This window comes from Fundulus heteroclitus, chromosome 22 (genome assembly GCF_011125445.2).
Source record: "Fundulus heteroclitus isolate FHET01 chromosome 22, MU-UCD_Fhet_4.1, whole genome shotgun sequence".
In the NCBI taxonomy this organism is placed as follows: domain Eukaryota; kingdom Metazoa; phylum Chordata; class Actinopteri; order Cyprinodontiformes; family Fundulidae; genus Fundulus; species Fundulus heteroclitus.
The window spans coordinates 26,412,545-26,436,380 of record NC_046382.1 but is presented as its reverse complement, the minus strand read 5'-3'; the positions used below and the strand labels follow the sequence as shown (position 1 = coordinate 26,436,380).

The window sequence follows — 23,836 nt, the reverse complement described above, 5'->3', positions numbered from 1 at the left end:
AGAGGATAAACCGATTCCTTAATCCAAAAGAAAACAGACAACAGCGTCTGGCAATGATTTTATAGTGAGTAGTTATGTAATACCAGACAATTATCTAATATTTTGAAATGCAATAAAGCCTATAATGTATGTATGCCCACATTATATACCCACAGTTCAAAAACATGACTGTCAGGTTAATTTGTCTCTTTAAATCAACACGTCAGGTGCAGATGTGTACATGTATGGCTGCTTGTGCATTTCTATGTTGGCCTTTTTGCCCCCTTTGACCCATTTGGGGGCAGTCGGTAGCACTGTTGCCTTGCAGCAAAGAGGTCCTGGTAGAGGGTCTTTCTTCCTGGAGTTTGCATGTCCTGTCTATGCAGTCAGGGTTTTCTCCAGGTTCTCCAGTTTCCTCCCACAATCCATATTTGCTTTACACCTGTCATGTTTCTGACCCGGCTGTCTGCACTATTCCTCACTCTCCTCTGCTCCGCTTTAATTAAGATGAATTCCAGACACCTATGATGTCTTATGCTGAGTTGCAATCAGCTTATCTGCCTGTAAAGGTTCTTGCCTCTTTATATGGAGGCTTTAGAGATAACTATTGCCAGATTTTTTAAAGCTCTGTTTGCGTAAATGTCCAGCAATCCTTGCCCATCTTGCAGAGTTCCTGGCCAGGTTCTTCATTTCCTGGATTCCTCTTTCTGGCCTTGCTCTTGTCAGACACTTCATCTAGTTCTACTTTTATGGACATAGGCTTTTATAGACCCAGGCTGTTTTCCTGACCAAGAATCCTGCCTAGCCCTCTGTCTGCCTACTTGCGGACCTGTTTCCAGCCCGTGTCAGTCTGTCTGCTCTCAGTGTTGCCAGATTCTAGCAGAGGTTTGTTGGTAGGTAGAATCGCTTTAGAAACTGCTGAGTAAACTTGATTACCGAGGTGTATCTATTTAAATTTTTTTTTTACAATGCTTGCAATGGTTATTCCATGTTTGGTGAAAGGAAGCTCCGACCATGCTAACGGTTCGGCAATGAACAGTTTTCACTACAACCCCCCCCCCCCCCCCCCCCCAAAAAAAAAAGAAGGACTATAAACAGAGTTGAGTGCTGAAAATTGAGGGGTCTGACTTGGGAATACTGCTTGCCATCAACAGGGTCCACCAGAAAGACGAAACATGAACCACCATGCAGACTGCTAATCAACGTACTGTGCACTGACTCATACCTTGTTGGACCTAAACACAAACCCCCCACTGTAAGCCAACCCAAGCCACTCTGCTTTTGGTGGCTAATTCTGTTTTATTTTCTACTTTCAGTCCACGACCAGAGCCCTCCCTGTCTCCCCGGTTTCCCCCATTCCTTACTTTCAATAAAACTCTTGAATCATCTCTCTGCCTCCGTGTGTGATGTCTCATTCAGCGTCAGTAGGAAAAACTGAATAATGACAGAACCATGTATAGAGAGCGTACTGACCACCTGCATATCTATTTAGTTCAGGATCTGCAAAGCCTTTAGACTGGATGTGGCGACAGCCGAGATAATCATCTGGACAGAACTTCCCTCCATCCATGACTCGGCTTACAGACACTGCCTGACCGGGGCTCAGACAACCATAAAAGACCCCTCACACACCCATCATGGACTGTTCACCCTGCTGCCCACTGGCAAGAGGTTCAGCAGCTTCCAATGCAGATTCAACCAGATTTCACAACAGCTTCATTCCACACGTCATAATCCCATCCATAAAAAAACTAGTCACTTTATGGGAACACTGTGAACTCTATTGCACTCTACTATCTGCACCACCATATGGTCCGTTTATTGTTGCAATACATTCTGCTGCTACAAATACTTGCACTATTCATATCGTCTTACACATAACTTTTGTACATATAAAATGTAGTTTTTGCTTTCCTGCTACATTCCTGACAAATGAAAAATACTTTATTATGTTTCACTTTTGTCTTCAGTTTTGCTTGGAGCCTTGCGACATAACTTCCCTCAGATGTGCATTGTGAATGTGCAGCTGAATGACAATAAAGTTTGTCGAAGTCTGAGTCTAAGTCTAAGAATAGCTGGACATCTGACACAGAGAGCAGGAAGGAGAGAGGAGACGCAGAAAGAGAAAAAAACAACAACATATGAAACACAAAAGTTACCGAAATGTAAAGTGCAGCAACAGAAAATATGTTTTAACGTTCTCTTGTGTTCGAATAACATAGATGCCACCGTGAATTCAGATCAAACAGAGAGAGAGAGAGAGAGAGAAAGAGAGAGAGAATAAGAATAACATTCACTGTGATGTCAGTATTTCAGTGTTCACAAAACAAAATGATGGTTTCTTTGGTGATCGCAGAGAGATTGTGAATTTTAGGAAACAAACTTTTTTTTAAATCTTTCTAAAGATTCTTAAGATATTCAAATGAAAAAAATAAAACAAAAAAATAAAATAAAATAAAGAAAAACAGGTACTCTGCTTCAGTAAATGTCCCGATGGGTAAAATCTATCATACAGATGATAGGTTTTTCTAGTTTTAGATTGTTCAAGAATCATGTAGAACTTGATATGCTATGTTAAAAGATATATTAATATATGCAAACAGAATCAATTTGAATAATTCTCATTTATAAAAACATTGGTTCTGAAGGATGAATTATTTTGTTTCCATTTAACAATCTGGTAGTGAATCACAAAGCTATTATTATCATCATTAATACATGCGGCAAGCCTAATTATGTTTATGAATCAAAAATCTTATTTAGTCTTACTAATAAAACTTAATGAATAATTTTTTAGTCTTAAAAGGGATACATTTTCTTCTTCAGGGAGACTAATTTGAATACTTAATAGAAAGTAATGGGATGGAACATATTAAAAAATATATTCTTAAAATATTATAACAAAAATCTAGACTTCTAAGCAGCTAATCACTATTTCAGATTTGTGAGCTGGAAAATAAGTCAGTTGTTTTCGAATAGAACAGGATATTCTTTTTTCATCAATCTATGTTACATAATCTTTTTTTCAAGCTACTTAATTTGTAATTTTTTTTAAAAACAAAACATAATTGCTTAGCTTATTACTTCCTACAGTATGTGTAAAATATATCTATGTAATAAGGACTTCAAAACAGCTCATAATTAATTATGTCTTAAGAGTTTTTGGTTGCCACTGATAAATAAAAAAAATAAAAATAGAACCATCAAGTACAACATTCATATTAAGTTGTTACTCAGTTCTTTCCAGTTTGGTTCAGACCAGTTAAATTTTGATAGAAATGAATTTAATTGATCAATTACTAACAGGAAACAAAATGTATTTAAGTCCTAAACTTCAGCAGGAGTTTTGACGCCGTGACATTCAGTCTCAGGGTCACACCCATTGAGCAGATCTCTGTAGTGCTTTCGGACCTCTTCATAGAGCGGTATGGAGGCCTGCTGGTCAGTCAGACCAGGGAAGGTCAAGGGCTTCTCGTTCAGCAGAGGCTGCAGTCTGATGCCTCCTTCGCCACAGTCGTACAGGACCAGAAGGAAATTGGCAGCGTAAGGCATCGTGTGGCTGGTGCGGAAAGAGCGTTGGGTTTGTGAGGCGAAGTTGGTCGACGTCAGCGGTGCGGTGTCCTTAAAAAAGCCAAGCAGGGTGAGCAACGGCAGCAGGGTGTCTGCGTGGCCGATCTGGACGGTCACCGCTTCACTGACCTGCCGACGCGACCTTCAGCACGCAGGAGACACATGCAACGGTGAAAATGTGGTTAGATTACACGAGAGGACGAAAAGTGTCTGCGAATACTAGAGGCCAATGAAAAAAGAGCTTAGACCTAAGGTTATTAAATATATCCCCTCACTTGTTCTCGCCGGCTGCCTTTTCCAGTCGACGGAACAGGTCATGGAAGAGGATGCAGCTTGACCTGCTGTTAATAGCATGACCGTAGCCTCTTTTCCAGAACTCCCTCAGGTCACTCGCATATTCCATAACCTGTTGCAGCAGAAAAAATCACATATAGCCATACCCTGAAGAAAGAGTCTGAGTCTTTGCCTGTTCAGAATCAGATTCTCAGTCATCTGGGTCATTGCAGCTATAATAAGGCTTAAATTATCCTTGCCTGCAAGCAGGATTCTCGCGGTATCTTTGCTTTCACAAACGCATGAGAATCTATTTTTTTTTCCCGCTTCCTTCTCAACCGTTCGGGCCCGAAGCAAAAAAGGTTCTGGCCAATCACTTTGGAGTATTATGGCTTAAGGCGGGACATACCAGCTGTGACGAAAGCAAGAGCTGCCAAGCCCACAGCCGAACCAAAACAAACAAGGAGGCGTGGGAAGACGCACGCGGAGCTGCTGCTATCTCATCTGTTTTGTCAGGATCCACAATCTTTTCTTCGAAGGATGAGCTGCAGTGAGTGCCTTGACCAGAGTAACTTATTGTGGTTTTTCATGGTGCCTGCTGCTTACATTTTTCTTGTTCTTTCCACCTCAAGACCAAGAACAAACTTGACGTTTCTCACTGCGCATGCAACAGGTTTAATATTGTCAAAAGACACTACCACCTGAGCCTCTGGCAAATCCTCCGAAGTTACCATGTGTCTCTTGGCTGCGTCTCAGCTTGTCAGTTTGAATTTACAGCTGTGCCATACTCTTTCCATTTTTCAGACGATGGATTAAACAGCACTCTTGATGAGAGTTAGACTTTCTAACCTAACAACGGTTTAAGCTCCCTCACAGATTTGTCTCTGCTGTGTTTCTTGGTCTTTATGGTGCCATTTGTTCACTAGTGTTCCTGAACAAACCTTTGAGGCTTTCACAGAACACCATTTAAATTTAAATTAAATTACACAGCGGTGGACCTCTTTTACAATAGAGATGTCTTCCAGGGAGCTGACTTAGAAATACCTTTGTTGTTCCACAATGGGGAAATTCAGGACATACATATCCATGTCTCACTTTAACATATTTTGTAAAAGAACTCAAGAACCGCGTGTTCTGTTCTTATCATATAACTGTTATGCACTACTTTGTGTTGGTCAATCATGTAAAATCCCAGTAAAAAAAACATTTTGTGACAGTCCTCTGCATCGACAGTGCAGTGAATGCTGCTTGTCAATCTGCTGGCTTTCCTTAGATAGTAAACTTCTTGACCAATCTGTCTGTATGATTTGATGGATTTTTACTTTGTACAGTGCCTTGAGATGGCATCTGTTGGGAATTGGCGCTATATAAATAAAGTTTAATTAAAAATTTAATTGAATTGAAATAGTTCCAGGGAATACTTTCACAAGACACTAAAGCTATAGACGATATCTGAGGCCAAAAACATCAGGGACAATAAGATTTCATGTGGCATTTGTCCTAAAGTAGAATACAAAACAGTGTATGTATAAAGATGTGGTGTGGAGCATTTATGAATTGTTTGTAATTAAATAAAAAGTCACTTTGTTTTAGTACTTTAACACACACGCGATTAACATATAGTAGGTGTTTAATAGCATGAAGTGTTTCAGTGATTATCGGAAATTGGCCACATCCATCCATCCATCCATCCATCCATCCATCCATCCATCCATCCATCCATCCATCCATCCATCCATCCATCCATCCATCCATCCATCCATCCATCCATCCATCCATCCATCCGTTAGGTGAGAGGTGGGGTACACCCTAGAGAAGTCACCGGTTCGTCACAGGGTTCACAGACTGTCCATTCTATATCTTATTAGCATTTATTTTGATCAGTCCAAGAAAGACTTTCTGGGACCATGTAACCAAATTAGATTGATGCAATTGGAAATATAACTCAACAGTAAGACTCCAACCTTCGCATCCTCTTCATCAAAGAGCTGACACCAGGGGGAGTTTACAGCCTTGACAGCAAACTCATAAGAACACAGGAGAAACGCCGCCTCAGCCAAATCTGCGAGTGAAACATAAAGGAAGTCAGTCACGTGGGTAGTGTAGAGTTGTAAGTGAAAGACCAAGCAGGAAATTTTTTTAACTTTGACCTAAAAAGCTTCAAACAGGAAACCGTTCTTACATTCGCACCAGTGATGTGTCTCCTGGTCTTACGATCTATGACCGTATAGTATTGACTGAGATGTATTTATTTGCATACTTTATCAGGGATAATGCAGGAAAACATAGTGGATATTTGTAATTTAGGGGAAAAACAGTTGAAATTGCCATTGTGGAATTGCAATTAAAAGTAAATAAAAACAGGGCCTGCAACACGTTAAAGGGAGGGTACAACCGTGTGTGATGAAACTGGATGGCACTCCTAGACGCTCCGCAATCTTCTCCCGGACCCTCATGATCTCCGGCCCCTGCTTGAACTTTTGGACCTCTATCACAGCCGACCGGTTTCCGTCTACTTCCTGGACAAACCTGGTGCACTGGTCGAAGAACCTCATGAGAGCATCATTTACCTCATGGCCAAACTCCACATCTGCAGGGACAAAACCCATCAGCGTATGCTGAGACGGTTGTTTCGATGGAAGAAACCGTGCCGTAGACCTATTATCACGACCGTACCTCTGATGGCCCACATCTCTGTCAGTCCCTCTTTGAACGACAGCGTGCTGTTAACGCACCTGTGCTTGGAGCTGCTCGTGAACCTGATGAGTCCACCTCGAAGCTTCTCCCCAGAAACCAGTGAGGGGAACAGCTTTGACAGCCTGACGGCCAGATGCTTTAGATCTTCCACACCTTTCTGGGCCAGCCGGCCGTCCATGTCCTCGGTGTACCACATCGTCCACTGGCTGAGGATTTCCCGCAGGCGGCTAGATTCGCCTGTGGAATTATTCAGGACGACGCTGTGCAGCTGCTGCATGTCCTTGACGTTCCGAGCCGTTGGATATCTCGTGCCGTGCCTTACGATGGCCGTCAGATGGATTTCACGACACTGCGGCGACGGCGGCTGCAAAACAGACCTGTTCACAGCGAGCGCGTCCCGTCTGAGATGTGGGTTCACCTCTTCGTACCTCCCTTTGGTGTTGAAATACTGGGCGATGAGGGGTACGCCTTGATCATCCCCAAGAGTCGCACGGTGGTCAACACAACACAGGATTATAAAACAGTAAAAAAGAAAAGCCATCTCCGTGCACCTGTCGGGAGACTGGAAAGCTGCTCTCAAATAACAAACGCATCTGTCTGAAGGACCGAGCAAAGGTCGGTCCAGTTTGTTTACATGTATTTCCTAACAGAAGTGAAGCAAATGTGTTTTGCCTCCATGTTCTCATCGAGAGTGAAGACAAAAAGCCCGTCCGTATGAACGAGAAATAAAACAACAGGCACAAGTATGGTTATTTGGTCGCTCCTCTTTTTTTTTCAAGCTTTTTAATTTTAGTCTCAAATGCCTTTAGTCACTGTGGTTTGTTTCTGGAAAGCCCATGAATGGTTCTAGCGCTCTAACTTCTACTTCACACTAACGATGAGCCGCTGGTTTCTGAGCTAGCTGCCAAGATCCTGTGTGTTTCAAGAGGTCTTACTGGTGTGCATCCCTCAGTTGTTTTCCCAGTTTGGGTTCTTCGTTTTTATGCATTTAATAATTCAGTCCACCGATTATTTTAATCCATGAGATACAGTGTTAGGATTTGTGATAAAGGCTGAGATGTTACTTTTGTTTCAAACTGAACATGGAAGTCCTATAAGGGCGTCTGAATCATTGCTACTGTTGCATAAAAGATGACGGAAGCGCATTTCTTTTTTATCTTATCTCTAGTTTTTTTTATGTTGTTGCCTCAAAATGTATCATATATCATTCAATTCATGCACATTTTTGTTGAAACTGGTGATGTATTTTGTACTTGTAAAGAAAAGTTAAAATATTTACATTATTCCTTCATAACATAACAATTCACTCAGTGAATTATGTATGTTCAAATGAGGCTCATTTGTTAAAATCTTTTCAAAATAACAATTTTTAAGTCTGGTAATAAACGTACTTTTCATTAAGCCCAAATTTCCATATCATTTTTTATTGGTTTATGTAATTATTCTGATCTTAAATAAAATGATTTCATCAGCAGGAAATCATAATTCACAGAAATAAAGTATTGAAAACATCAGTATGAGTGTAATTAATCCTTACTATGTGTTGAGACTTGAGTTACTAAATGAACTTTTCAATAATATTTACATTTAGTGATCGGGTCTGTATGTTATAAATTATTTACATTTGAACTATTCATTCAAATATGTATAGTGTACACACATTTTACTATGAAAATACAAATGCAAAGCCAACACACCACTACAGAGGAAAGATTTAAAAACAGATCAATAGAAATACCTAAAATCCTTCATTAATACACTTTAACTTAAATATGTTTATACTTGTAAAATCATTATATTGTGCTTGCTATGGTTAACCCGACAGTCTAACTACATAACAATAATATAATTAGATATATGTTCCTCACACAGCCCCATATAGTCAAAGCTGGCAGGATTGTTAACACAAACAGTGCAGCTATAGTTTACTAGTCCGATCATGTTTTGTCAAACTATATAATTAACAAGAGTGCAATTGTATATACACATGTCTCATCTGATTGGTCCTTGCAGTAGCCAGACTCTATGCATTTATCAACATTAGCTCGGTTGTAGTGTCTGCTCATGTGCGATCTTACTTCAAAGAGAGCACCTTTTTGTATTTTCGTTTGTTTCTGTACCAAACAGTTTCTAAAAATAGATCTGTATTTAAGATAAGATGTTAGTCTTTGTGTATTCCCTGCTGGCCCAACCAAATCTTGTCATGCTGTCCATCCCATGGCAACAAGGTCCTGGTAAATAATCTTGGCTGGAGCCTTTCTGTCTGGAGTCACCACAAAGATGTCTGGGTTTTCTCCAAGTGCTCCGGTTTCATCCCTCAGTCCATTCATGGACCGAGGGATGAAACCGCCCTTGGGTCTAGACGTGTGTTTGTTTATGCTGACTCTTATTTCTAGTGTGACCCTCAGTAAATAGGGATGAAAGCCCTGTCCTAATGTGACAGAGCAGCATTTTCAGTATTAGGGGCCAGGGTAAGATCTAAGGCACATACTGTGGGGTCACCCAAATGAATGGAAGTCAATAAAATGTCTCAGTACAGTTAAATGCAAACTTGGACCTCACCTCTTGCTGAATGACTTCTGGCATAGACACTCAGTGCCATCCTGGAAATGGTTGTTCTTAAACATTACCTGCTCAGTCAACACCGAATATGTGTAATTTAGGACAAGATACTGACTTACAATTTAAACACAGGTCCTAGGGACCTTTTCCTGTCTCCTTAAATCAATGACCCTACATGGAAAAGTGGTTATAGACAATGGCTGAATGGATCAAGGTACAGCCGTGGATGTATTTCTAAAACAAACATTTCCTTGAGAAATATCACGTAAAAAGAAATCATAAAAAAATGTGCCTAGATATCCGGAAAGTAATCGTTTACATCCTAAAGTCTGGTTCCTCCTTCTGTACAACTTCTTGATGCCCTAAGATGCAGCATGTCTAATTATAGCCACCTTAGGGGTGTCCAGCCACAATGCCATTCAGGAAGAAGGTTCTGTGTCACACAGATAAAGATGTTTTAGTGCGAAAATGCTCCAACATGTGAGGATGCTGGCTGCTGCAGGAGAGAGACTGTTGCACTTCCCAAGACAGATGGCATCAGCAGGGTAATAAAATTGTGGAAATATATAAAAAAAAATATTTTTTCCAGCTATCAGAGCGTAAGTTGAAGTGTGTGGACAAATGGGTCTACCACACGGGCAATGATTTTGCGTATGGGCGTACCATCAAGTTAGAGACCAAGATAATTCTGTCAAATATCAAATAAATGTTTGTAAACTTCTGCATTTGAGTGATACAAAAATAAATGTTACCAAAAGAGTTTTTTTTATTATTACACTGATAATCAGCGAATAAACGGATATATGTTTATATATATTTTTTTGTTACTCATCCTAACTAACCTAAAACAGATAGTCTTACTGAAGACGCACCAGCAGGCGGCTCCAGCAGAAGGGAGCCTGTTTCCCACCCTCCACGTCGTAATCCCCCCCTGACATGATCCTAAAACGCACCTCGGCACCCCTGATACCCGCCGTGTCATTTTTCCGCCCCTGCGCCGTTCAGATAAGCAGTAAATCGCGTCCCCCCCCCCCCCCCCCCCCCCCCTCGGGTAGGTTTGCGCGACCTGACGCCTGTTGGTTCAACCCCAGCCGCCCGGGGAAGCGGCGAATCCAACAAACGTGCAGGCCCGTGAAGGCACCACCGCGGATGACGGCTCCTCCTTCAAACCGCCTCTCCATGAAACCGCACACTAACGGAGGAGGAGGACTACACTCGCAGCTCTGCGCGTCGCTAGCCTGGACGTGTGCGATGAGCCTCCGGGGAAACGGCGAAGGTAAGACGGGATCAGGCAGACGCTGGACGGCAGCTATGCTGTGGGCTTTCTGAGCGCCGTGTGAAGGCAGGAGGGGCGGGTGGGAGTGGGGGGACAGAGAGAGAGAGGGGGGGTCTGCTTCAGGAGACGAGTCGTGTCGAGGACGGCAGCTGCTTAGTTTATTTTCATAACAACTGCAATAACATAAACTCTTGGGGCCACTGCAGCTTGTTTACTGAGCCGCAGCTCGCCTTGGGTGCCAGAGGCAGGCAGGCAGGCAGGCAGGCAGGCAGGCGGCGCCTCCCACAGCCCAGCGCCCCTCGCTGGCCTTTGGGTGGAAACATCTCAACCGCTACAGGAAAAAAAAAAAACAACAACAAGAAGAGTCCATTTCAGGTGATCCCTTGTGATCCTGATCCGACTAGGCTTGGGGAGGCCACGGCCCGAGCTTCACCTCGACTGAACAGGCGGTATCTCCACGAAATGCCGTGTTTTTTTTTTTTTTTTTTTTTTTTGTGGCGGCATGATGGTCAGCGCTTTGGTTAGGTCGCTAGCGCAGGGTACTCCAGGATCCACGGAGCCTGCTAGCCGTGCTCTGGAAGACGCCAGCTTTGCTCTCTATTTTTAGATGGATCACTGCGAGCATAAGCCCTTAAACCCCCCCCCCCCCCCCCATCCCTGTGCAGCCGCGTCCGGGGCGCGTTGATCGGCGTCCATTAATCCACGCAGCCACCCTCCCCATTAGCCGTGGATTTGGCAATCTTACAGGTGTGTGTTCCACGGCAGAGGCGCCGATTTCCACGGAGAAGGCTTACAGATAGAGATGGAGGGAGAAATACTACTAAGAAGTTAGAGTACTGTGAAGAAAGTCCCTACATTATTACTATTCTTGTTATTATGAGTCAGTTATTAAATATGAGTAATTGAATCTTAAACGTGGCACTTCCGTTCATATTCATCAAAGTCATTCCTCCTGTTAAGTTAGATCTTTTTATTTCCCCTCCAAATAAAGAGATGCACAGATCAGGCCACACCAATTTCTGCTTTTCTTAGAGGTCTGACCTGCTGGAGCCGATTTATGTCTTTCTAAGGACTAAAAAACATAGATAGAGGTTTTATATTTAACAGAAAGATGAAATATTACAAGATTATCTCAGTTTTTTTTGTTGTTGTTGTTGCCTCAAAGCATTTGTCGGCAGTCTCTGAAGGTTGAAGCTGAACACTGTTCAAAGTACGGCGAAAGGAAAAAGAAAATAGAGAAAAACAAAAGAAAATAAATACTGTATTGTACAAAGAATGGGAAGAAGTATAGACCAATATTTTCCCAACATAATTATTTGGATCACTTCCTAATCCTGTATTATATTTTGTCATCTTATCTTAATTATAACATTCTACTTTGGTAATAGTTTCACCCAGTACATCTATAGTTGTACAGTGCTGTATATATTTGCATGAAATATCCACCGCACTAATCTCTAGTCAATTGGTGCATTTTTGTTCTCCCGTTCTCATTTTTATGTCATTTTGTGACCTTTTCCCATAATACAGAGATCATGTATATAAGTAAAGTTTTAGGAAAGTTGCTGCATTTTCAAACTGGAAGATGTACGGGGTACAAAGTTTTGACCCTAAGGAGCAAACTTTGTGCTCATGTAACACCTTATTTGTATAGGTAGTTGAAAAATAAATTTACTGACTGTAAATCCATCAGTGTTTTGGGACCGTTTACCTGTGACGGTAAATAAGCTGTTTTTTTTCCGGGGGAACAGGACAGCAGGTGCTGGATTCACAAACCCTGCGACGGGAACACAAACACCAGCTGCAGGTTTTTCCTGACAGCAGTTAGCCCGTTTTATGTGGGCTTTGATGGAGAAAGCGGTGAAACATTTCCCAAATAAAAAAACGTCTCACACGTGAAGAAGGAAAGGCATGGAGCGAAGACCTGCAGTTTGCTCCTGGGTCGTTTCCAAGGGTAATTTGTTTGAGCAACTGTAAAAGCTGACTATGCAAAGTACCCTTTCTTACGGATGCCTTTCCACCACAAACCTCTTATCTTTCTCATCTTCTATATATATCACTTCAGTAGGAAAAAAAAATTTATATGATTACGATTTAAAATATTTTGCAGGTCTAGTGAAGAATAAGAGATTTGCTAAAATATGCAGGGTAGCTAGGGGTTTTGTTAATATAGCCTTTATGATTACTGTATAACTCAGACCAGGTACTCATATCTCAAATACATCATTTAAACATTCACTGTTTTGAAACTTTAACCACTAAAGAGGATTAATGTGGCAGCATATGTATTATGAAAAGTTTTGAAATAGTTACACGCAAGTTTTACTGTATCCTTTTAAGGCTGAACCGGGGTTGGCTGTTGTAGAAACAGCCAACAACGTGTACTTTGATGTGCTTTTTTGAGTTGAATAAAAATCAGATGAAGGTTTAGGGAAATGAATCAGGATAATCTGGTCCATCCATTAATTTCTGCAGGATTAAAAACTACTTATTCTGTAAAGACAAAAAACAAGAAATAATAATAATAAAAACATAAGGTCAGGTATTAACTTATAGTCCTTAGGAAATAAATGATAAAAAAAAAAAAACTAAAACAGGAATTGAGAGGTCAAATCTAGAAGAAAACCGTTGTTGGCCTGGAAAAGCGTAGTGGGTGCGTCTTTCTACTTAAAAGTAGTTAATATCCTACCTGCAGTAGATGCCTCTCATGGCCTCTACATCCAGGATAAATCCTGGTTTGTTGGGACCCAGAGGCTAAAGCTAACAGCTAGTCAGAGAAGGACAAGACCAACAGGGACTTCTACCAGTTAAAAAAAATCCTCCAGTTAAAAACAAAAGTGTCACAGAGGCCTTTGCAGACGCTGTTTTAAGATCCGCTTGGCTGTCGTCACGTTTGTATTGGTGGGTCGTTAGAATAGGCGACAGTTGTACAGGAAATTAAGATGGGAGACGACGGCAATGAAAACACCAAAGACTCCTAACGTGGCGTTTGGATAAACCTCTGTAACGTTGCCCCTGGATGTCTGCACATTTTTTAATGTTTTGCACGGCACACTTCATAGTCGTTTCAGGTAAAGACGCTCAGGTCCAACTCAAGCCACGAGTTGTTAGTATTCAAGTCAAAGTCCAGTCGCAAAGTCTTTTCTCACATAACCAAGTAAATTCTCAAGTCATCACATCAGTGAGTCAAGTCATAGTCCGCACCTCTGGTATCTGCTGCGCGTAAGATACTAACCGCCTGTAACCCTTTAACATGACCGCACATCAACTACCTCTTTAACCGATCTTAGTGCGAGATTGACATGATTTATTTATTTTTTTTCTGACAAAAGCCTTAAAATCCGTAGACCTGATGAAGCAGTTTTCTGCACGAAGCTCCGAACACACCCTCTCCTCTTTTGAGGAGGAGTACGACAGAGATGAGCTCGGGCGAACTAGCCGCCGCATCTTTACTGGAACGACCCGATGTCGGAGAAACCCCCACGCAGGCCGACAAGGACGGATCTGCTGAAGGAGGCCGTTATCTAAACTGACAGAGAGATGTCTGTGCAAAGGCTTAGGGTTAGCAAATATTCACATGCACGAGCCGTGTGTGTGTGTGTGAGTGTGAGGCGGGCGGTGTCAAGAGGGCGAAATGTTAAAAGGGGGTTATTGTTGTCACTGTATCCAGCCTCGTTGCGCAGAAAGCAGCGTTGCCAACCCCAAATCACGTCAGACTCCTAGCGAGCGGGGAAGCGAAAGGGGCGCGCTGAGCAAGCGCGGCAGGCAGGCACAGCAGCGGCAGTTTTAGTGGAAACAATGAGCCGTCTGTGGACTGCGTGATTCAGCTCTGTGAAACTGTGTCAGTTGACAACCGCTGTTTTGACTAAACACCAACTTGGATATGTCGACAAATCTGTTTTCTCTCCTCAAATAAACTTAGTGCAGTCTCTGACCTCCAGATCGACTAATAGCGCTAAGCGGGGTGTGGCGTTCCCCTGCCGTGCGTTGGGTTCATATTTATCTACTCCACCAGTCCACGTGTCGAAGCGACCTTGGCCAAGACACTGATTCTCACACATGCGCCCCTCCCCTTTGTTTTAAATACGTTCAGTTTGCTAATATTTACTTAAAATACCTGTTACTGGCGCCTTTTAACTCTTTGTGATCTGAGTTGGTAAAAGCAAAATAACATGGCTGTGAAAGTCAGAGCCTCAAGTATTGCTGCATCATACAAATCTGCTGTGAAGAGGACATGGTGACTGACATGTCGGGCAATGAATTATATCTAAAAACCCAGAGATGAGGCCTGCCAGCTGGGTAGGGACTAAACTGGTGATACTTTTGATAAAACAGCTTCTGGCACTGCCTACAGCACACGTTTTAGCAGTTAAAAAAATACTTAACATCAATAGTTTCATATAGTTTATTACCAATATTATTTCTTTTTTTTTTTAGATAACTATCAACTGTCTGTGGGGAAAAGTCTTTGTTTGACATTCTCTAAATGACGAGGCTTCAGTGACTGGTGGTACGAAGGTGCCGTAGTGCCGAGTAGGGTTTGTTTTTATTTATATAAAAACAAACCCTATATTTTTTTTAATCTATTTTTTTTTTCAGCCTCTGTGCAGCATGTAGTATGAACCCACCTCCATTTTTGCAAACTGACAGCCGGCTGGATGAAAGAAGGCTCTTGCACCTTTCCTTCCGGTTATATTACTACCAGTAGGAATACTTGTTGCTTTTCTGCTTTAAATAACAGATTTTTTTTTTTTTTATGAAACTGGCATTTCTAATTCAGATCAGATCCAGCTGCTTTTTATTATTAGCATTTTTTACATTTTATTTTTTAAGAGATGGCAGAATCCTTCGTTCTTCCCCTCCCCTCCCAATTAAGGTAAAGTTCAAAACAAATTGACCTTATCAAGGTAATTAAGCTCGTCTGGATCCAAATGCTTGTTTGTGTGGATTAAACATTAATTTTACATTATCAAGCTTGACTGATCGTCAGTCCCGCAGCGACACGGCAGCTTGCTGCTGGAAGCATAATGGCTATGATCTGTTTCTGATAGATCACTGATGAGAGATGATCCAGGCAGGAGCTCTGCCGCAGCAAACCAGAGGCTCCCACGTTTACCGCCGCCATAATTAGAAACACGTGGAGCTTTACTGCAAGTCATATGATGTCCCAGTTTTATTTTTGTTGCCGACAACAAAAATGGAGTGCGAGGCGACTGGGGCTTTGAGGCTGGTCCAGATTCTTGAATACTTGGAGGGGTTCAACCTGAACCTGCCCACTCGGCACTGATTAGATCTTCAGTTTGAGGTTTCTGAAACTTTTTTGTTGTTGTTGTTGTCGTCAAAAGACAACAAAGGTGTATTTTTAAAACCGTTTTAGCATTAGAACTGTGGCTGCACAGTATTAGGAAGACATGTGATTATATCGCTGAATGTTGTGATGAGGATATGATTTGTGATAAATGGACAAATGGTTTTAAAAGGTTTAGTTATCACTCTGTTCTGTTGTCACATGGCAAACATTCACTCCAGATGATGAGTCTATTCACTTTTTCCATCTTAGCTACAACTTCTATTGAAAAAGCTTTTGGCCAACATCTGACATTCTGGCATTTAAACACAGTTATAGTTTCTCAGCTGACCCCCTCATCACTGAGCTGGGCGATATGGCCTAAGATCAATATGGCGATACATTGAGCACCTAAATAACGATAGATGGTCGATAACACTAACCTCCTCGTCTCTTTGGCTTCTTGTTTCAGACTTAATGGGCTGAAGTCACGTGACTACAGACTACATGTAGCGCTGCATCTCAAAGGGAGAGGAGCACAGCCTACCAATACCTTTAAAAAACTACGTTCTTTTTGTTTTTCTTTTTTTTTTTTTTATATATATATTCAGAATACCGACATGGGCAAAATGACGTTGGTTATTGTTGTAAATTTTGATGTCGGTAAATCTTCGGTATAGGCCTACCTCATCAGCTTTGAAAACTTTGAAAACTGCATTAAACAAGTGTCTCTAAAAATAGTACAGTGATGCAGTGAGCGTCAATAAATGGCACTTAGTTAGCTATCTATTATTGCGGTCCAGGCAGTTCTTTACATATGGCCACAACGATAGAATTTCAGTATATTGAGCAACGCTAATTAGAAGCAACTTATAGACGGACCAAAAAAAAAGAAGCAGTATATGGACTAATCTGGAGAAAATGTTTCAAAACTTATCAGAGATTCCATGACCTGACACACTTTGAACGCAGAAGAAAAAAAAACAAAACATTTGCTGCCGTCTTCGATTCAGATGGAAACTTTGAATCCAACAGCTGCGTTGCCAAAGGGAACCCCGGTGTGCTGCATTGTTTCATCCAAGGACACCTCGACGTGTGAGAGGACAGGAAATCAAACAGGGACACCACACCCTACATCCGTCCTCCGTGATGTTGGACTGAGATCTCTGCTCTCTGACTGCTTTCTAAAGCCTCGTCGTCACAGGAAGGCATTCGAGCACGTTGCCGTCGCCACGCCCGGGTCCGCTGAGTGTTTTATTTTGCTCCCTGTGCTCCTTTGAGAACATGTTGAGCTCGTTTGAAACGTTGTCTTTCAACAGCCCCGACAACCCTTCAGGCCCCCCCCCGACATGAGCATGTCTATGCAGGATAACGTGCAGACTAATTTTTCTCTGCGGTCTGGGTGGGTTCAGTGTGGTGGGATTTGGCTGAATGGTTCTGATCCGGGTTAAGGCTTCACGGAATACGGAGAGGGTTTCCGACTCGTTGTTGAGACACGGGTGGTTGGAAAAGGCAAGAAGCTCATGAAAGTTAGTCACCGTTTGGTTTTGAGGTGTTACAACACTCGATAATGAATCAGCACGTCGCGTTAGTTCCTCATTGGAGAAGGGTTTTTGTACGGTTTTAGAACTTGAGAGGGTTTCATTCGATCTGCGTGTGTAGAGCCTGGTCTATGAAAGTCACAATAAATAAAACACGGGGATTTGTTAGCATAAGCATCAAAACTCCACAAGGACTTTTTTCTTATTACATAAACCTGTAATACTGTTAACACATTGCGGGTGTTAATGTTCATTAAGTGCATTACATCACATGTTTTCACTAGTGTTTTAATCTTGTAACCTTTGATCGGCCTTACGAAAGATTCATTAGGAACTGAGCCTCCTGAAAAATCATTGTGAAACAAACACCCCGTGTTTTAGACTGTTCATATGATGGACCGAACACCAAGTATTGCACCGCTGCCTAACTCTTTGCTGCCGATGGGTCCCCTGTGTGCCATCCTGGTTATATTTTCCGATGTTTTGAAGCAGGATGCAGCTGAACGATGAAGGGGAGGGGGTTAGTAGTCTATTGGTCCTCTGAGGCTCTCAGGCTCTGACATGTTTGCGATTAAAGCCCCTCACCCGCAGATGGTCCGGGGTCGTCCGGACCATCCTTGTTTTTACGGTGCGTGTCGTGTGCCTAAATGAAATCGGCCCCTTACTCTATTAATTAATCAACACATTGTGTTGTAAGTGCGACGTAACTTGTGTGCATTTTACTTACTTAGAAGTAATTTGTTTTTCCAGGACGGCGATTAAACGGCGCAACAATTTGCTGACCCCAGCTCAAAGCTAGCTGGCAAGCCGTTTTTAAATAGAAACAGCTGGATCCGTGCTCCCTTGGGTTGTCCCCAGTAAGAGCTTCTTGGTGTCCCTCAGGGGTTTTGATTCGAACCTTTACCTAACAGATCGCATTTTCTTTTCCTTTTTTACCAGCGAATGAGGGCGTCACCGAGACATGTGTAGGTTTCTCCGTCAGCCGCTGAACACACTGACCAGCTGCTTAGAGCCACGGGTAATGATTGCTCAGTTGTGGAGCTGCAGGGAATATATTTCTGAGAAAAACGGTTGCCTGGACTCGACGACAAGAAACCATTCATGTCAAAAGTTGGCATCATTGTAACCTTACAGAACGGGCTTCAGGCTTTAACCGCCAATGAGTAGCAAATTTCTGCTTCTGACCGGCCCAGGCCTACATTATCAAAGTATTATGTGTAATTTAGTTGCAAATGGTGAGTTATAGACCTTTTGACTTGGTTGAAGCTAGGGCTGGGCGATATGGATTAAAAAAATAAATCTCCGATTTTATCATACCAAATCCGATTAATCGATTTTTTTTTTTTCCTCCTTTTTGTTTTCATAAAAAGAAAATAAAGAAATTATTTTAAAACCTTGCTTTTATGTCAAGCATTTCGTCAGGGAGTTGACCTGAATTCAAAGTGCAACTAAAAACAAGCTGTGAAACATGCTTGTAAAACAAGATGGCAGCCGTGCCGTTATAAACAATGAAAATATAACAAAACATTTGCTGCTAGTTGTATTACACATTGAGCAGGCTTCACTGCACTTGTGAACTTCAAACTAAGTTTAACAAAAAAAAGTAAATAAGTAAATGAAGTACCTCGTATTATGGTAAAAAAAAAAAGTTTCCACTTGACAACATTTTGACAATATATTTGCCTAAACATATATCCAGCATCACATGCTGTTCTCTTCATGGAAACCCAATGAGTGTATTGGCAAAATAAAATCCAGATTTTCCAAAAATGAAATCTTAAAGAATTGCAAATTCGAATTAATCGATTAAATCGATTTATCGCCCAGCCCCAGTTGAAGCAAATATTTGATGAGGAGGACAGGAAACCTGCCAGTTGCTGAGGGGATGGTATCACTGAGAAGCTGCACGTCTTTGCATATTTGTTTAGCTTTAAGATCCTTCAGTTTTTTTTTAAGTAATGCATCCTAAGCAAGTCAAACCAAAGGATTTAACGAGCCGACCACAGAGCCGTCTCAACTGTTTAAACAACGTCTCAACATGGCGTTCTTTTCCTCCGTTAGTTTTCCTGTGAGTCGGCTTAACGAGGCGACTTTACATTTCTCTGAACTTTCTGAGTGACTTCCTCCGGTGCGTTTGCTCGTTCTGCAAGCGTGACGGAGCCGCTGCCTAAGGCACAGGAAAACACACGGTTAATTTGTAACCATATTGTCTTTCACCTTAAACCTGGCTGGCCCAGTTATGTCAATATTGACCTCATATTCTCCACGTATGCAGCATTGCCGTGCCAGCTGTAAACGGATACAGCTGAGAGTGCGTGCTCTACCCATTGTCGGCGTTTGCAGTATAAAATAAAAAGTGAAAGTGGATACCGCTGTTTCAAAAGCTGTCCTGAAAGAAAAGGACAAGGGCTCGGAGAGCATGGAGTACGAAGAGTTTCCAGAGCAAGTATTTGTTTTCAGAACAGTTCCCTCTAGAGGGTATATCATATGTGCGAGGCTTTTGTGCGACAGAAATCGTCTATTAAATGTCTATAATTGTGTGTAAATGTGTCAGACACAGATGACTTGCCAAGAATAAACTGGGCTTGTCTGCTGTTTCTTTTTTTTTTCAGCATTAAGAACAATTCATAACTGGTTCTGGACCAGGACAGAACCAAAACTATTCATCAGCTACTGTGTTAGATGGACCTAATCTGTCCGGCTGTTACAAAGTGTAAAGTAGGCGTGGACGTCTATGAGATTCCCACATTACAAAAACTAAACTAAATGAGGCTAGTGGTATTTTCGTTACTTAGGTCTGGCGCAGGCTCATATACCTCAAAGCAGATGTAAAGATGCAGTCAGAGCTTCAGCGCCACACATCACTGTGCTTTTTGGTTCTAGTGTCATCATCGGAGGAAAACTGACCACCAGTCAAAAGTTTGGGCTCACCTTTGTCAGTCAATGGCCTTTCCTTATTTTTACAACTTTCCACATTGCAGATACATAGGGAAGACATCAAAACTATCACTCAAACATATTAAGAATTAAGTATCAAACACAATATTGTGAAATAATTCAAATTTGTTTTGATGTTTAGATTTTCTACATACCACCCCCCCATCCCCCCAATTATTATAATTTTTTTGGCGGGACCCTCTTGGCCTTCTGTCAATGAACTTCATGAGTTTAGTCACCTGAGATGGTTTTCTAACTGTCTTGAAGGAGTTTCCAGAGGTATTAAAAATAAAGACAAACCATTGAATGAGAAAGGGAGTCCAAACTTTTGACTCGTAGTGTATGTGTTTGAGAACCAGGGCCATCTTACCTCCACCCAGCTGCAACATGTTGGAAGGTAAATCGATTTAAATTCAGTGTTGATCTGGCTTTTTTTTTTTTTTTTTTTTTTTTTACAAATTTTAAATCAGTTATGTATTTGACTATTTTAACTATTTTTACAGTCTTCTGTAGTTGATAGAGGATGGGGTTACAGATTGAAAGAATGAGATGTCGCCCACTAGTTTGCTGAGTTACTGGACCCTACCACAGTTCTTTCTTTTCAAAAAACAAATATCCTCCAAAAGTAGTAGGTTGCGGCCTCACCACAATGCAAGTAAATCTTTTCATCTGTGGGCTTTTTGTTGATAATGGGCCCGTTTAGTTTCTTCAGTCACGTTCTTCTTGGTTGTTCTTCTGTTCGTGATTAATTAGAAACTGAACCAACAAATGCAGGGGAAGTCCTGTTTGGGTGCATGTTCAGCGCACATAAGTTACGTTTACATGGACAAAAGTAATCAGAATAAAGGGTTGATCCAAATAAAAATGCGCCATGTGAGCAAGCCAATGGGAATATGATGATCAGATCAAGCTAAATTGAAATGAAACTCTAAACCGAAGGAGAGGGGTGGTTTATGCCGATTATTAATCCGATCAGTGTGCATATAAATGCTTATTAGGCTCAAGTTATTCCGAATGTGGCAAACTGACCCGAGCGCGGATGTGCGACCAACGTAAACGTGACGTATTTCCGGGTTGGTGAGTGGCGGAAATCACCAGCAAATTTGTCGGGGCTCCCGGTCCAACCCTTCTGTTCGAAAAAATAAAAGCACTCAAAATTGTTGCTTACTCGGTGACGTTTCAATCATAATCAGAACGTCATGCAAGTCCAGCCTTGACGCTCGGAAGACAAACGAGCTGGTACAATACTGCTTTGTTTGCTAATTCTTCTTATTTAGCAAAGACGGAAGTACTTCTTCTTCTGTGTTTTTTTTTTTTTTTTTTTTTTTAGGGGAATTTGGTAACAGAGTGGTCCTATTCTGAATAAAGCCAGTTGCGTATACACGCACCTTATGATCGGATTAATTGATTGTGTGCTAATATAAATGGTAGAATCCGATCATTTAATCCGAATACATTTTAATCCAATCGTGACATTTTGCGCATGTGAACACAGCTAATGTCTGGTTACAGCTGCTCCTACCTAGAGCGCAACAAGTAATTGAGCTTTGCAGGGAAGTGTTAATAAGTGTAATTATTGAGACAGACAGTAGAGAAGAAATTTAACCAAACTGCAAACCAGTTGGAAAAATACGGCCCGCTACTTAAGATCGGCCGTTTTTAAATAAACCGCCTCACTGCAACTTCTACTGTCTCACAGGAAGTGATGGCCACAATCAGTCCTACAGCACAACCACCATGAATGGGCTGGATAGTAAGCTGATATTAGCTCACTAGCTGATTGGGCTACTGCCTCTGGTTTTTTTTTTTCATTCTGCTGTCACAAACATGCCGCTCGAAGTTTCTAAAACCGCTTTACCGCAGTAGGCATGATGGGGCAACTGGTGTAGTTTCTCAATCAGTAATGTCTGTTCTCTTTTTTTTTTGCTCTTTCGCAAATATTTCAAACAGTTGAATTACTTTTTCTTGGAAGCAAGGCAACAAAAATAATCTAAAAGAGCGTTCTTTGAAGCAGCCGACTGACAGAGTGCAGCAACAGGTGAGGGAGGGGCGTTTTAAATTTTCAATGGATTCAATTTTGTCATGTTTTAGTGTAAAAAAAAGAGACCACTAAAACAATGAATCAGGATGCTTTTTCTTGACATTTTGACTAAATCAGTTGTCAAATTGTTGAGTGAACTCGGCGGTCAGTTTTTTGACCAGTAGATCCAGCTCTGCTTTATCTGCCTTCCTGCTGTTGAAGCGATGCTGATCGTGTTGAGGTTTTATCCCGGACATAATGGCCAAGTCAGGCCTTTGGAGTGGTTGCTTATCATCTCATATCTGACAAGTCAAGAGGCCGTGCTGTTGGCAGCTTTCCTTTTTTTTTTACGTTGCCCTGGTGTATAGTTTCACTTTGACACCTGGGTTGTAAAATAATCAAGCTGCTGAGGAAGTTCTGTTTTCAGCGTCCAATCATTTAGTTTCAAAAACAAAGGAAAGTAATTGATCCTTCACATATATTTACCAAATTCAGTTAATCCTGTTCACAAAGCTCGCTTATTTGCTCATAGCAGTTAGCTGGAAAGCTCGTATTGTTACTGGACCCTTTAATATATTTGTTAAATGATTTGCATGATAAGTTGCCTTTACATACAAGGTGAGATCTTTGCCGGTCCATCGGATGTATGAGTCTTTGACGCTGTGTGTTGAACTGTAATACATGCTAAAACATATGCTTGTACCGATAAGTCCAAAATTAATCATACCCCTGTCAGATTTGGGTTTCCTGTGACTAGCACTAATGTTCACATTTTGGAGGGCTGCAACTTGAATCTGATAGTCTGTGGAAGGAGCTAAAAATTTGGAACTCATCACCAGAGATGAATGATCAAAATACCGGTGGAGACGGTCATAAAGCTGGTCCGGAACCAGAACAAGAGTTTAAATGTTGTAATACCCATAAAGATTTTTCCACCGACTCTTGAGAAGAAACACATTTTTGAATAAAAGGTAAATAAAATTGAGGAATGTTTCATTTTCTTTGGGCTTAGCTGCATATAAAGGCACCTAAAACACTTGGATTTAAATTTGATGTTTTTAAAATCATAGAAGTGCTGACATTCTTGAAAAACATCTTTTAAAAGGTGCTTAAAAGTATAAATTATCTTGTTTTGTATTGTACTGTAAGGGCAAACATGTTCTGTTTGCAGATGTGCAAAATACATATGCTACTCAGTCAAATCAAAAATAAATCAAAATTTATTTTGACTTTTGATTGAGTCAAACATCATCAAAAGCATACTAAGTAATTTTAAAGCACAATGTGAACCAAGTGAAGTTAAAATCTTGAGTATGTACATTATGTATATAGTTTGAAAAAAAAAAAAGTAATTTCTCACTTTAGCAAACTGCTTGAGGTTTACTACTTTGGATCGCTGAGGAACTATCAAGAATTTGAGGACCTGGAGTTTCTAGGAGATTATTGGCTCCATGGGTTATGCTGATGTGTTTTTTCTTCTTTTTTTTTTTTTCTGCACTTCAGACTGTTGAGGTTTTGGGAACTTGGGGGGTAGTGACCACATGTTTATACTTGATGTTGGTTTTTCTCTTACTGTAAATAGGATAACTTTGTTTTTTTTTCTCCTCTCTCTCACTGTATATAGTTGCACATATCTTTTTAAAAAGGCATTTTCATACTAAAAAGATGAAAAAGAACCGATATTAATGAAGCAG

At 41.2% G+C, this 23,836-nt stretch overlaps 2 protein-coding genes across 3 annotated transcripts in view; one reads left to right on the top strand and one right to left on the bottom strand.

Annotated features, from left to right (window-relative positions):
• Positions 1-3,033: 3,033 nt before the first annotated feature.
• Positions 3,034-7,422, bottom strand: LOC105940224 (multiple inositol polyphosphate phosphatase 1). Of its 2 annotated transcripts, XM_036126832.1 has the most exons (6): positions 6,499-7,422; positions 6,218-6,412; positions 5,787-5,884; positions 3,825-3,955; positions 3,679-3,691; positions 3,034-3,600 (listed from the first exon to the last, which is right to left on the bottom strand). In XM_036126832.1, exons 1-6 carry the CDS (start codon positions 7,058-7,060, stop codon positions 3,307-3,309), a joined length of 1,293 nt encoding a protein of 430 aa, XP_035982725.1. In that variant the 5' UTR covers positions 7,061-7,422; the 3' UTR covers positions 3,034-3,306. The 2 variants fall into 2 exon arrangements, with proteins under 2 accessions (XP_035982725.1, XP_012738161.3); XM_012882707.3 differs by having other exon boundaries at positions 3,034-3,691; positions 6,499-7,417.
• Positions 7,423-10,170: 2,748 nt separating this feature from the next.
• zgc:91976 (SAM_SGMS1 and PAP2_like domain-containing protein) overlaps positions 10,171-23,836 on the top strand; it is a 28,070-nt gene continuing 14,404 nt past the window's right edge. Inside the window, exon 1 of the mRNA XM_012882721.3 lies at positions 10,171-10,357. The gene's annotated coding sequence lies outside the window, so the exon portion shown is untranslated. The remainder of the gene's footprint in view (positions 10,358-23,836) is intronic.

Bases quoted from the DNA above. Each gene is read 5' to 3' on its own strand.
- LOC105940224 (XM_012882707.3), bottom strand. From the start codon at position 7,060: ATGGCTTTTCTTTTTTACTGTTTTATAATCCTGTGTTGTGTTGACCAC. The intron at 6,413-6,498 runs GTACGGTCGTGA...TTGTCCCTGCAG, and splicing joins AGAGATGTGGGCCATCAGAG to ATGTGGAGTTTGGCCATGAG. The intron at 3,692-3,824 runs GTGAGGGGATAT...TGCGTGCTGAAG, and splicing joins AAGGCAGCCGGCGAGAACAA to GTCGCGTCGGCAGGTCAGTG.